Raw genomic sequence first — 14,609 nt, forward strand, 5'->3', positions numbered from 1 at the left:
CACGCAAGGGTCATTGTGCTTCTAAAAGCACTATAGGCAGATGGCTAAGAATGGCGATCAGTGAAGCCTACAGAGCTTCAGGGGCTGATCCTCCCACAGGGGTAATGGCCCATTCAACAAGGGCAGTAGCAACGTCCTGGGCGGAAAGAGCAGGGGCTTCTCCAGGTCGGATCTGTAAAGCGGCCACGTGGACAAGCTTCTCCACCTTCACCCGCCACTACAGGTTGGACTTGCTATCAGCAGCGGATCAATCGTTTGGCAGGAAGGTCCTGCAGGCGGTGGTCCCACCCTAGAGTAAGTACTCTTTTATCATCTCCAGGTGCTGTCCTGAAAGACGAGGGGAGAAAAACCCTAGTTAGACTTACCGGTAACGGTATTTCTACGAGTCTTTCAGGACAGCACCGATGACCCGCCCTAATTGGTTTATAAAGATGTGATGTTATTGCTATGTTCTGCTTATCTAATTTCAGCATGGCTGGAGGTACTCTATGAACAACTGAGGCCATGGTGGAAGTGTCCGGACTTTAAAGAAAAAACTGACTGCAGTGTTTCCTGGGAAAAGTGGGTGGAGCTGCGCTCTCTCCGGGTGTTGTCCTGAAAGACTCGTAGAAATACCGTTACCGGTAAGTCTAACTAGGGTTTTTCCGACGGAAAATGTGTGATAGGACCTTGTTGTCGGAAATTCCGACCGTGTGTAGGCTCCATCACACATTTTCCATCGGATTTTCCGACACACAAAGTTTGAGAGCAGGCTATAAAATTTTCCTACAACAAAATCCGTTGTCGGAATTTTCGATCGTGTGTACACAAATCCGACGCACAAAGTGCCACGCATGCTCAGAATAAATAAAGAGATGAAAGCTATTGGCTACTGCCCCGTTTATAGTCCCAATGTACGTGTTTTACGTCACCGCGTTCAGAACGATCGGATTTTCCGACAACTTTGTGTGACCGTGTGTATGCAAGACAAGTTTGAGTCAACAAACAAATCCTAGGATTTTGTTGTCGGAATGTCCGATCAATGTCCGACCGTGTGTACGGGGCATTATAGCAATGGAGAGCGAAATGGGTCCGTCCGTTTTTAAAGCTATCCACTTGTGACTTTGGGACTTTAAAGCAGCAATGGGAGGGAAAGACTTTCGCACAGCCATAGAACGGGCGATGACTTTGCAGTGGCGATAGGAGAGGGCTCTGGGGTGGATATGGGGCAGCATGGTAAGGGTGACCTTGATCAGGGAATATGGGGCGGGGGGTGACAGACATAGTAGTAGGGATGTAGGTGAATAGGCATGTTGGGTGCAGTGGTAAAGGGAGGTAAATAGAGGCGAAGTAGGGTGGCAGGTGTAGTACTGAGGGGATGGGGGAAAGTAGTGGCTGTGGTGATGATACACTGAAGTGTCAGAACTGGTGATGAAAGGGAAGGAGTGGTGGCAGAAAGCTGGCTTGGGGGCAAAAGAAGGTGGTGAGAGCAGTGATGGAGGTGAGAGCAATGTGTGGCAGTGAGGGGCTGCAAGGCAGATGAGGTGGTGAGAAAGTGGGTCTTCAGGCATAGTGAGGAGAATGTGGGAGGATTTCTGGCATGGTTGTGAAATTGGCAGGACAGTTGGCCTTGGTGATTTAAAATGCCCCTGCCAGACTGGCACCTTTAGGCACATGTCTACTGTGAATAATAATAAATCGGGCCCAGTGCGCTCTGAAGTTCTCTCACTTGCCAGATTGAGGCCTGCCTGGAAATTTGAATCTGACTGCAGGAAGCAGACCAGACCAGTCCACCCTGCATGTGAGGAGCTTGGTAGAGACACTGACTGCAGTTGATTACAGAAAACTTTGCATGGACTTGTGAGATGGAAATCATCATTTCAACTTTTGATATTTGGCAGCATACAATAAAAAATAAACTTTTGCCCTGCATCAACTGTTCACTAAAATATCAAAATACAGAATTCATGTATAATTTAACGTTTACTGAATGATAAATGCGCACAAATGAAACAGTAAATTAACAAAAAAAATATTTTCTAGACATATAATTAATCTGAAAATAATTTGTGTTCTGTACATCTTATCCTGTTTCTCCACTTTTCCTGCCAAGTAGAAATAGATACATACATACATTGTTGTTACAATATTACCTGCTTGGTAGTATAAGGGGAGTATTGTGAAAGTTTGGCATTTTCACATGTTCTATGGGAGGAACTCTTGGTGAGGCAAGGAGTCGCCCCCTCATTTGCCTCTGCGTGAAATCAGGGTGAGGTAGTAATTGCCAGGACTGTCATTCTGGTGAGGAAATACAAGAAGCAAAATAAGTGCCTTTAAAAAAAGTTTCTCAAGCTAAAGGTACTTGGCTGTCGTGCTGTAATCTCTAAACACAAGAACCAACAGGGCTTGGATAAAAATTTTCAAATGTTCACTTAAATTGGGTACTGGGCCAGTGTGGCTTTGGTTCAGCAGCAATCACGCAACAAAACAGGACCGCACTCAGGAAAAAGGGTTAGGACCCAGAGTTGAGAATCCACACGCATACAATCCAGTAAAAGTACCAAACAAACATCCAAGAGTCCAAATAATTTAAACACCTTCCTGCCCTGTCTAGTAAAATGCCAGCCAGGTGGGATATTTGCCGTTCTGCGTAGATGTCAAATGACAGAATTCAGAAAAAATGGTTGCTTACAACAGGGAAATCATGTTTTTTTTTTTTTTACGTTACTGTTACGAGTCTGAGTCCCTGATCACTTACACACCAGTTATATGATAATGCTGTACTGCATTGGTAACAGTATGTAAAAATAAAAATTGTGAAAAAACTATTTTATTTAATTTATTAATTTTCCAAAAAATTGTGACAAAAAGTTAGTGCTTAAAAACATTTGCCATGCCTCTTACAAAATACCTTGAACTGTCTACTTTCTAAAAAGGGGTCATTTGGGAGATATGTGTACTGTCCTGGCATTTTCTGGCTTTAAAAAATTAGGCCGTTAGTACATCAGGATTGATCACTTTTTAAGATATTATATATATATATATATATATATATATATATATATAAGGGCTCAAAATTTCAAGTCCTGAGCCAGGCCTACCTGTGTCCACCATGCTGCCTACCTGTGTCCACCATGCTGCCTACCTGTGTCCACCATGCTGCCTACCTGTGTCCACCATGCTGCCTACCTGTGTCCACCATGCTGCCTACCTGTGTCCACCATGCTGCCTACCTGTGTCCACCATGCAGCCTACCTGTGTCCACCATGCAGCCTACCTGTGTCCACCATGCAGCCTACCTGTGTCCACCATGCAGCTTCCCTTTGTCCACCATGCAAGGGAACAGAGGAGAGGATTGCCGGCTGATCAGAGCACCGAGGAACATCAATAGCAGTGTGTTCCCGCCGCTTGGCGTCACATACAGCCCCGCCCCCTGGCCGGGGAACCTTGCTACACGCCACTCGTCCCAGGATTGGACGGGTGATCTGTCTATCAAAGTCCCGGGACCAGGGGGCGGGGCTGTGTGTGAGTGCAGAGAACACTCATTGACATGAAAGCTGCTAGTGATGTTCCTCACGCTCTGATGATCCGGCCGCCTGCTCTCCTCTCTTCCCCTCTGCGAGCACTGGGAGAAGGACTCCCATACAACCCACCTGCCGACGGTGCTCGTCCCCCCCAACCCCCCCCCCCCGCTCCCAGGCAGCCTTTCCTCGCCAGCCCTCAAAATCCACTCGCAGAATTGCAAGCAGGCGAGTGGAATTTTTGAAGGCTGATTATATATATTTTATATATATACAGTTGTGCTCATAAGTTTACATACCCTGGCAGAATTTAGGATTTCTTGGCCATTTTTCAGAGAATATGAATGATAACACAAAAACTTTTCTTTGACTCATGGGGTGTGTTTTTCGCTGAAGCAATTTATTATCAATCAACTGTGTTTACTCTTTTTAAATCATAATGGCAACAGAAACTACCCAAATGACCCTGATCAAAAGTTTACATACCCCAGTTCTGAATGCCATGTATTGCCCCCTTTAACATCAATGACAGCTTGAAGTCTTTTGTGGTATTTGTGGATGAGGCTCTTTATCTTCTCAGATGGTAAAGCTGCCCATTCCTCTTAGTAAAAAGCCTCCAGTTCCTGTAAATTCTTGGGCTGTCTTGAATGAACGTGCCACGTTTGAGATCTCCCCAGAGTGGCTCAAGGATATTGAGGTCAGGAGACTGAGATGGCCACTCCAGAACCTTTACTTTATTCTGCTGTAGCCAATGACAGGTCGACTTGGCCTTGTGATTTGGATCATTGTCATGTTGGAATGTCCAGGTATGTCCCATGCGCAGCTTCCTGGCTGATGAATGCAAATGTTCCTCCAGTAATTTTTGATAACATACTGCATTCCACTTGCCATCAATTTTGACCAAATTTCCTGTGCCTTTGTAGCTCACACATCCCCAAAACATCAGCAATCCACCTCTGTGTTTTACAGTTGGAATGGTGTACCTTTCATCATAGGCCTTGTTGACTCCTTTCCAAATGTAGTGTTTATGGTTGTGGCTAAAAAGCTCAATTTTGGTCTCATCACTCCAAATGACTTTGTGCCAGAAGGTTTGAGGCTTGTCTCTGTGGTGTTTGGCGTATTGTAAGTGGAATACTTTGTGGCATTTGCGTAGTAATGGCTTTCTTCTGGTGACTCATGTTTTCAGAGAGTCCTGTATTTCTCCTGAAGTTATTTGTGGGTTTTTCTTTGCATCCCGAACAATTTTCCTGGCAGTTGTGGCTGAAATTTTAGTTGGTCTACCTGACCATGGTTTGGTTTCAACAGAACCCCTCATTTTCCACTTCGTGATTAGAGTTTGAACACTGCTGATTGGCATTCTCAATTCCTTGGATATCTTTTTATACCTCTTTCCTGTTTTATACATTTCAACTAGCTTTTTCTGCAGTTTCTTTGACAATTCTTTTGCTTCCCCCATGACTCAGAATCCAGAAACATCAGTGCAGCACTGGATGAAAGATGCAAGGGTCTGTCAGGAGTTCAGAAACTCATTGACCTTTTAGGCTGGGTTCACACTGGTCCGACAAACGCTCCGACATTGGGAGCTCATGTCGCATGACGTGTGAAATTTAATGTTTCCCTATGGGAGCCGTCCTAACTGGTCCGACACAAGTCGTTCCGACTTTAGAAATGCTCCCTGTACTACTTTGGTCCGACTTTGATCCTACTTCAGTCTATTGACTATCATTGAAGTCGGATCAAAGTCGGATTGCCGTCTTGCATGATCCGACTTTGGCACGCGACTTGTGCTCAGATGTTCTTGAGGGGGAACTCCGCGCCAAATTTTAAATAAAAAACCGGCATGGGTTCCCCCTCCAAGAGCATACCAGGCCCTTGGGTCTGGTATGGACCTTGAGGGGAAGCCCCTACGCCGATAAAAACGGCGTGGGGGTCCCCCCCAATCCATACCAGACCCTTATCCGAGCACGCAGCCCGGCCGGACAGGAATGGGGGTGGGGACGAGCGAGCGCCCCCCCCCCCTCCTGAGCCGTACCAGGCCGCATGCCCTCAACATGGGGGGTTGGTGCTTTGGGGGAGGGGGCGCGCTGCGGCCCCCCACCCCAAAGCACCTTGTCCCCATGTCGATGAGGACAAGGGCCTCTTCCCGACAACCCTGGCCGTTGGTTGTCGGGGTCTGCGGGCGGGGGGCTTATCGGAATCCGGGAGCCCCCTTTAATAAGGGAGCCCCCAGATCCCGGCCCCCCACCCTATGTGAATGAGTATGGGGTACAGCGTACCCCTACCCATTCACCTAGGAAAAAAGTGTCAATTTAAAAAAAAAACACTACACAGATTTTTAAAGCATTTTATTAGACAGCTCCGGGGGTCTTCTTCCGACTTCGGGGGTCTCTCCGGTTCTTCTCCACGCTCTCCGGATCTTCTGCCGGGCTCCTCCGCTCTCTTCTGCTCTTTTGCCGCTCTTTTGCTAAAGCGGAGGAGCCCGGTCTTCAATCTTCTGCCTTCTGCCCTCTTCTCCTGATGTTGACACGACGCTCTCCGGGGCTAGAATGCTCTCTGTGCGCTCTGCTCTGACTTATATAGGCGGTGACCCCGCCCCCTTATGCCGTCACAGTCCCTGGGCATGCTGGGACTGTGACGTTTTAGGGGGCGTGGTCATCGGGTGATGACCACGCCCCCTAAAACGTCACAGTCCCAGCATGCCCAGGGACTGTGACGGCATAAGGGGGCGGGGTCACCGCCTATATAAGTCAGAGCAGAGCGCACAGAGAGCATTCTAGCCCCGGAGAGCGTCGTGTCAACATCAGGAGAAGAGGGCAGAAGGCAGAAGGCAGAAGATTGAAGACCGGGCTCCTCCGCTTTAGCAAAAGAGCGGCAAAAGAGCAGAAGAGAGCGGAGGAGCCCGGCAGAAGATCCGGAGAGCGTGGAGAAGAACCGGAGAGACCCCCGAAGTCGGAAGAAGACCCCCGGAGCTGTCTAATAAAATGCTTTAAAAATCTGTGTAGTGTTTTTTTTTAAATTGACACTTTTTTCCTAGGTGAATGGGTAGGGGTACGCTGTACCCCATACTCATTCACATAGGGTGGGGGGCCGGGATCTGGGGGCTCCCTTATTAAAGGGGGCTCCCGGATTCCGATAAGCCCCCCGCCCGCAGACCCCGACAACCAACGGCCAGGGTTGTCGGGAAGAGGCCCTTGTCCTCATCGACATGGGGACAAGGTGCTTTGGGGTGGGGGGGCCGCAGCGCGCCCCCCTCCCCCAAGGCACCACCCCCCATGTTGAGGGCATGCGGCCTGGTACGGTTCAGGAGGGGGGGGGGCGCTCGCTCGTCCCCACCCCCATTCCTGTCCGGCCGGGCTGCGTGCTCGGATAAGGGTCTGGTATGGATTGGGGGCGACCCCCCACGCCGTTTTTTTCGGCGTAGGGGGTTCCCCTCAAGGTCCATACCAGACCCAAGGGCCTGGTATGCCTCTGGAGGGGGAACCCATGCCGGTTTTTTATTTAAAATTTGGCGCGGAGTTCCCCCCTAAAGATTCATACCAAACACAGTGCCGGCATTGGCGGGGATCCAAGTCGGATCCCCGTTCATTGAAAGTCGGACACATGCCGGCTTCATGTCGCAGGGCAAAGTCGGATCCAAAGTAGGACGGCTGTCGTGTCGCACCAGTGTGAACCCAGCCTTATACACACACACTAATTACAAGCAAACAGATCACAGGTGGGGATGGTTACCTTTAATAGCCATTCAAATCCCTTTGTGTCAACTTGTGTGCATGTTATCAGGCCAAAATCACCCGGGTGTGTAAACTTTTGATTGGGGTCATTTGGGTAGTTTGTGTTGTCATTACAATTTAAAAAGAGTAAACACATTGATAATAAATGGCTTCAGCCAAACACCAACTATGAGTGAACGAAAAGTTTTTGTGTTACCATATTCTCTGAAAAATGACCAAGAAATCATCAAGTCTGCCAGGGTATGTAAACTTATGAGCACAACTGTGTGTGTGTGTGTGTGTGTGTGTGTGTGTGTGTGTGTATATATATATATATATATATATATATATATATATATATATATATATATATATATATATATATATATATATATATATATATATATATTCATATATTCATTCCTATATTGTCAAAAGTATTGGGACACTTGCATTTACACGCACATGAACTTTAATGGCATCCCAGTCTTAGTCCGTATGGTTCAATATTAAGTTGCCCCACCCTTTGCAGCTATAACAGCTTCAACTCTTCTCGGAAGGCTGTCCAGATAGTTTAGGAGTGTGTCTTTGGGAGTGTTTGACCATTCTTCCAGAAGCGCATTTGTGAGGTCAGGCACTGATGTTGGATGAGAAGGCCTGGCTCACAGTCTTTGCTCAAATTCATTCCAAATGTGTTCTGTCGGGTAGAGGTCAGGACTGTGGAGGTGAGTCAAGTTCTTCCACCCCAAACTCGCTCATCCATGTCTTTATGGATCTTGTTTTGTGCACTGGTCCAAATCATTTGGTGGATGGGGGATTATGGTGCGGGGTTGTTTTTCAGGGGTTGGGCTTGGCCCATTAGTTCCAGTGAAGGGAACTCTTTAGGCATCAGCATACCAAGACATTTTGAACAATTTCATGCTTCCAACTTTGTGGTAACAGTTCGGGGATGGCCCCTTCTTGTTCCCCAAAGACTGCGCATCAGTGCACAAAGCAAGGTTCATAAAGACATGGATGAGTGATTTTGGGATGGAGGAATTTGACTACATAGTCAGCATTTTTCTTCCTTCAAACACGAGCAGGATTCAAGCCTCTGGGTTGTGCAGTACTGCATGTGGCCAGAGGTGCAGGGGCACCGGTGACGCTCAGAGGCACTCAGAAACATTCAGTTTCCGAGTGTCTCCGGCACCTCCCCGCCTCTGGCCACATGCGGTACTGCATACACCAGCAGTGACACTGGAACAAATTATCTGAATTTCCATTGGTTCCTATGGGGAAACTCGCATTCATATACGAGTGCTTTGAGTTACAAGCATTCTTCTGGAACTGATTTTGCTCGTAATCCAAGGTAATACTGTATAACCCTTACTAGGATGTTTATTGTTTCAGTAGTTCTTGGTTGCCAAGTAGTCCCCAGTTGTTGCATTGATGTTCTTTGAGGTAGGATCACAGTACTAAAAGCAAATTCCTTCCTCTTTCATCACAGAGGATTCAGAGACAATTGGGTTATACTGCAGTCCCTATTGCGACCAGTCTTGTATAGTGATCGGCCTAATCCGGAGAATTACTCTATGGAGTAGGGGTTCCTGAAATAGTAGACCATCCCCTTTGTGGACCTAGACATTTCTTGTTTCAGTTGAGGACATACCCATGTTTAAGGTCCTGGTAGTTAAAAGGAATGAAGCCCTTTCCAAGGCCGCCTTCTCCCTTGTAGGTTTTGCCCTGCAATCTGTCACTGTGACCATGTCTATCTGGCAGACCTTTAGAGGTCCGGTCCAGGGTTATGTCCCGAGATCATGGATTTATCACAACTGACTCTTCTGTCCTCCAGCAGCTGGAGCTCATATTTTATACTAAATATCCTAAATGGGCCTCCTTTTGGTACACATGCAGAGAACCCACTCCAAATGGCCTACAGAGCATCAGTGCAAGAAATACCTATTGCATATGCCCTTTGATGGGGAACACCTTATTGGCGAATCCCTGGACAACTTTATTAACTTTAAAAGTGTATGTTAACTTCATATTTCATATTTCTTATATGTGTGTACTCTGTACTTATATGAAAAAGTAACCCACTTCTCTTTGCATTGCTCCTTTTGTGTAAAATTCCTGGCGATTCTGCCTGTCCCCCTGCTTTCCTGTTTCAAACTAACCACAATAGGCATAGAAGCACATCCTTCCCAGCATGGTCTGTGTTCTTCTTTGCATTCTACTTGGGTGGGAGCAATCCAATAGTCAGACTTGTGCTTACATGCGCCCCCCAACTCTTTACTGGAAAGATTATACTGCTGTTTTTCTGCCTTCTGCTGACGGGTCCCATCGCAGTCTCTACCCTCAGCTCTCCAAGTCCCTTATGCAGCTAAGAACAGCATTTCCCTTTTAAATTAAACTGGTTGTCTTACAAGGTAAGGGTTTACGTATACTTTAAAGAGGATCTGCAGTCCGCTCACATAATTTGTAATAAAAACATCTTTGCCAATCTGAAGCTTACCTCCAACCACTTTGCATATTATTTTATATATACTGTGATTCTGTACTTGCCAAATATGCTGCAGAAATCTCCCTCCACTAAGTCTGGCTGCAGCCATTTTAACTGTAGGCAGCAGAAGCTGCTGCCTGTTCACTTCCAGGATTTACACAGACACACAGAGGCAAACCTCCAGCTCTGCAGCTTTCATTGGCCCTCTTAGGACTCATCCCCCCTATCTTCCTGGCAAACGAGAGTGAGAGAGAGAGAGATGTGCATGATGTCATAAGCCTAAGTTTTTTTTACCAGACAAGAAACAGGAAGTGGGCTGTATAAGGTATTTACTGGCAGAAAAAAAATGTTTTACTATCCAAAGTTAAAACAACAAGGGCAGAGGATTTAATAGATGGAAAAAATGACTGAATGTCCGCTTTAAGAAGGTCACTGTGAGGAAGAGGCACTGTGATAAAGAGTACAGTACTCTTTTGCCCAGAAAAAGAAGGCAAAATTTCCTTCTGGGGAAACAGAACTACTCCTGAGGCTAAGAGTCCTTTTCATTTCTCCCAGGCCTTCAAGTCAAGAAAAGCCTGGAATTCGGTCCGTAAGGTCCCTTAAGGCCCCATTCACACTAGCGCGTTTTTTGATGCATTTTGCATTTTGCAGAAATGCACGGGAATTTTTTAACATGGGTTCCTATGGAACATGTTCACATCAATGCTTTTTTGTATCTCAGCGTTTTTGGAAAGGGTCGGGGACTTTTTTTCATGCAAAAAGCAGCGTTTTGCATGTAATGGTTTTCAATGGACAAGCATCAAAAACGCAAGTGCTGCGTTTTTGCAGCGTTTTTGATGCGTTTTTGGTGCGTTTTTGCCGTTTTTTTTTTTTTTTATTTTTTTTATTTTTTGTAATTTTTTTTTAAGACTGTAAAAAAAAATGAAAAAAAAAAAAAAAAACGCAAAACGCAAATCGCGGCAAAAACGCCGCAAAAACGCGGCTCAAAAACGTGGCAAGCATGAAAAAAAAACCTCCAAAAACGCTCAAAAGCAACATGCATAGGTGTGAATCGAGCCTAACTCCTTCAAATCCAAGAGCAAGTTCTCCTCACGAGGGGGCGTCCCTATTTGTGAGAATGGGATTATGTCTGTTGGTCCATGCAGCCATCCAGTCCTGGGACATTTGGGTCCAAAACATTGTATCCAGAAGTTACAAGCCTCTAATTTCAGATAAAGAATGAACACTTCATACTGTGTCCTTTTATTATACGTGAAAAAAAAAAAGATTTTAAAATAAGTCAAAATTCCATTTTTTTTTTTGCCTAAAGTTCTGCATTAAGCATAGTGAAATGTGTCCAGAGGATTGCTTTATAAGGAGTTTTGGTTTAATAAAGCTTTACTATAGGATTGAATTCTGGAGTGTGGCTATCATTTTTTTATGTATTACTAAATATTTTTGGGTCATGTGTTTAACATGTATCTGAACTATTTTTTTCTTTTTTAGGTGCTGTTAAACTACACATGTTCTAGTTTAAATGAACTGTGACTGTTACAAGTGGAATCCTGAATTCTTGTCCTACATCAGCACCTATCACAGTGTGGCCTGCTTTGAAGGAACTTCCTGCCTGTAAAAGATGCCCAGACTTGGGCACTTCACTTAGCCTTCATGTGAACGTTGACCTCTACAACATCATCACTGAGATAAAATACGTGGATCTGCTCCTCCACTGTGTCCACGTCCCACCTGTCTGACTTGATTGGATTTGTGCGTGTTATTACTGGCATTTTCCCCCTTCCCTGGTGCCTTATATATTTTTTTTTCTGGTGTGTTTTGTAACCTCAAACTTTCAAGATGATGTGTGAAGTTATGCCCACCATTAATGAGGACAACCGCCGGGGCTCCACTTACGGCTCAGACGATGCTAACTTTGAACAACTTATGGTCAACATGTTAAATGAGAGGGAACGACTGCTGGAGACTCTCCGGGAGACACAGGAGAGCTTGGCCACAGCACAGCTGCGCTTACGGGAATTGGGTCATGAAAAAGAGTCACTTCAGAGACAACTTAACATCGCCCTTCCACAGGTAAGATACTTTTTAAAGAGACTCAGACACTTGCCAATTCAATTGGGTCAGGGTCCTAAGTGAGCAAAATGAAGGTTTCTCCTTAATGCTAAACTCTAGACAAGGAACTAAATGCACAGTTAAAATGCACATAGGATGACTGTTCTCTGCAAAAGGAATTTTGTTCAGCCAGTCATGTGTTCTATATACTCTGCTAGACAGATTAACCACTTGCTGACCAGGCTTTTTTCTGGCATTTTTGTTTACAAGTTTAAATCAGTATTTTGTGCTAGAAAATGACTTATAACTCCCAAACTTTTTTTTTTTTTTTTTTAAGCAGAGACCCTAGGGAATACAATGGCGATCATTACAATTTGTATGTCACGCGGTATTTGTGCAGCGGTTTTGCAATTTTTTTGGAAAAAATACATTTTAATGAATTAAAAAAAAAACACAATAGTTGCCTCGATTTTTTTGTATAATGTGAAAGGCGATGTTACAGTGAGTAAATAGATACCTAACCTGTCACGCTTTAAAATTGTGCACACTCCTGGAATAGCGAAAAACGATGCTACTTAAAAATCTCCATAGGCGACGCTTTAAACACCTTTACAGGTTACCTGTTTAGAGTTACAGAGGAGGTCTAGCACTAGAATTATTGCTCTCGCCCTAACATTTGCGCAGATACCTTACACGTGTGGTTCAAGTATCGTTTATGTGTGCACGACTTAGGTATGCGCTCGCTTTTGCGCGCGAGCACGGAGGAAAGGGGGCGCTTTAAAAAAAAAATGTATTATTTATTTTACTTTTTATTCTTTATTTTTACACTGTCCTTTTAATTGTTTTTTTGGATCACTTTTATTGTAATGTAAACATCCCTTGTAATAGAAATAAGAATGACAGGTCCTCTTTATGGAGAGATCTTGGGTCAAAAACAAATCTCTGCTTTACCTTTTTAAAAGCAAGAGATAAAAAAAAAAATTGTATCTTTCTCTTCAAAAAAATAAATATGTATTTTCTTCCAGCCTGGACCAGAAGTGACGTCATTATGTTGCTTCGGTCCTCCAAGGCCATAGAGTCGATCAAAGTGTATTACCTGTTTGATTGCCTATGGTAGCAGCCGGCTGCACCGCTGGATCGTTTCTCGGACGAACCGACAGAAACGGTACGTCAGAGAAACATCGGCGAGTGGCAGGAGGAGGTACGTCCTCCCCCCTCCTGCCACTTCAGAAACCGTTCCAGTGGCACAACAGTATTGGGGTTATGGCTAATATCCTCAGCCATAATCCTGGTAAACCACTTGAAAACCGCACACACACAAATGTGTGTGTGTGTGTGTGTATATATATATATATATATATATATATATATATATATATATATATATATATATATATATATATATATATATATATATATATATATATATATATATATATATACATACATACATACATACATACATACATACATACATATATATATATATATATATATATATATATATATATATATATATATATATATATATATATATATACATACAGTGGCTTACGAAAGTATTCGGCCCCCTTGAACTTTTCAACCTTTTGCCACATTTCAGGCTTCAAGCATAAAGATATAAAATTTTAATTTTTTGTGAAGAATCACCAACAAGTGGGACACAATTGTGAAGTGGAACGAAATCTATTGGATATTTTAAACTTTTTTAGCAATAAAAAAACTGAAAAGTGGTGCGTGCAAAATTATTCGGCCCCTTTACTTTCAGTGCAGCAAACTCACTCCAGAAGTTCAGCGAGGATCTCTGAATGATCCAATGTTGTCCTAAATGACTGATGGTGATAAATAGAAACCACCTGTGTGTAATCAAGTCTCTGTATAAATGCACCTGCTCTGTGATAGTCTCAGGGTTCTGTTGAAAGCGCAGAGAGCATCATGAAGACCAAAGAACACACCAGGCAGGTCCGTAATACTGTTGTGGAGAAGTTTAAAGCCGGATTTGGATACAAAAAGATTTCCCAAGCTTTAAACATCCCAAGGAGCACTGTGCAAGCGATCATTTTGAAATGGAAAGAGTATCAGACCACTGCAAATCTACCAAGACCTGGCTGTCCCTCTAAACTTTCAGCTCAGACAAGGAGAAGACTGATCAGAGATGCAGCCAAGAGGCCCATGATCACTCTGGATGAACTGCAGAGAACTACAGCTGAGGTGGGAGAGTCTGTCCATAGAACAACAATCAGTCGTACACTGCACAAATCTGGCCTTTATGGAAGAGTGGCAAGAAGAAAGCCATTTCTCAAAGATATCCATAAAAAGTCTCGTCTAAAGTTTGCCACAAGCCACCTGGGAGACACACCAAACATGTGGAAGAAGGTGCTCTGGTCCAATGAAACCAAAATCAAACTTTTTGGCCACAATGCAAAACGATATGTTTGGCGTAAAAGCAACACAGCTCATCACACTCAACACACCATCCCCACTGTCAAACATGGTGGTGGCAGCATCATGGTTTGGGCCTGCTTTTCTTCAGCAGGGACAGGGAAGATGGTTAAAATTGAGGGGAAGATGGATGCAGCCAAATACAGGACCATTCTGGATGAAAACCTGTTGGAGTCTGCAAAAGACCTGAAACTGGGACGGAGATTTATCTTCCAACAAGACAATGATCCCAAACATACAGCAAAATCTACAAAGGAATGGTTCACAAATAAACTTATCCAGGTGTTACAATGGCCAAGTCAAAGTCCAGACCTGAATCCAATCGAGAATCTGTGGAAAGAGCTGAAAACTGCTGTTCACAAACGCTCTCCATCCAACCTCACTGAGCTCAAGCTGTTTTGCAAGGAAGAATGGGCAAGAATTTCAGTC

The 14,609-nt window shown here is 44.4% G+C and overlaps 1 protein-coding gene across 8 annotated transcripts in view; it reads left to right on the plus strand.

Moving 5' to 3' along the window:
* Positions 1 to 14,609, plus strand: part of PPFIA3 (PTPRF interacting protein alpha 3) — a 715,578-nt gene that overhangs the window by 67,707 nt on the left and 633,262 nt on the right. For all 8 annotated transcript variants that reach the window (XM_073602297.1, XM_073602301.1, XM_073602303.1 and 5 more), the window contains one exon: positions 11,178 to 11,759. In XM_073602297.1, coding sequence (XP_073458398.1) covers positions 11,526 to 11,759 — 234 coding nt within the window. In that variant the 5' untranslated portion in view covers positions 11,178 to 11,525. The remainder of the gene's footprint in view (positions 1 to 11,177; positions 11,760 to 14,609) is intronic.

Source organism: Aquarana catesbeiana, linkage group LG10 (assembly GCF_042186555.1).
Source record: "Aquarana catesbeiana isolate 2022-GZ linkage group LG10, ASM4218655v1, whole genome shotgun sequence".
Classification (NCBI taxonomy): domain Eukaryota; kingdom Metazoa; phylum Chordata; class Amphibia; order Anura; family Ranidae; genus Aquarana; species Aquarana catesbeiana.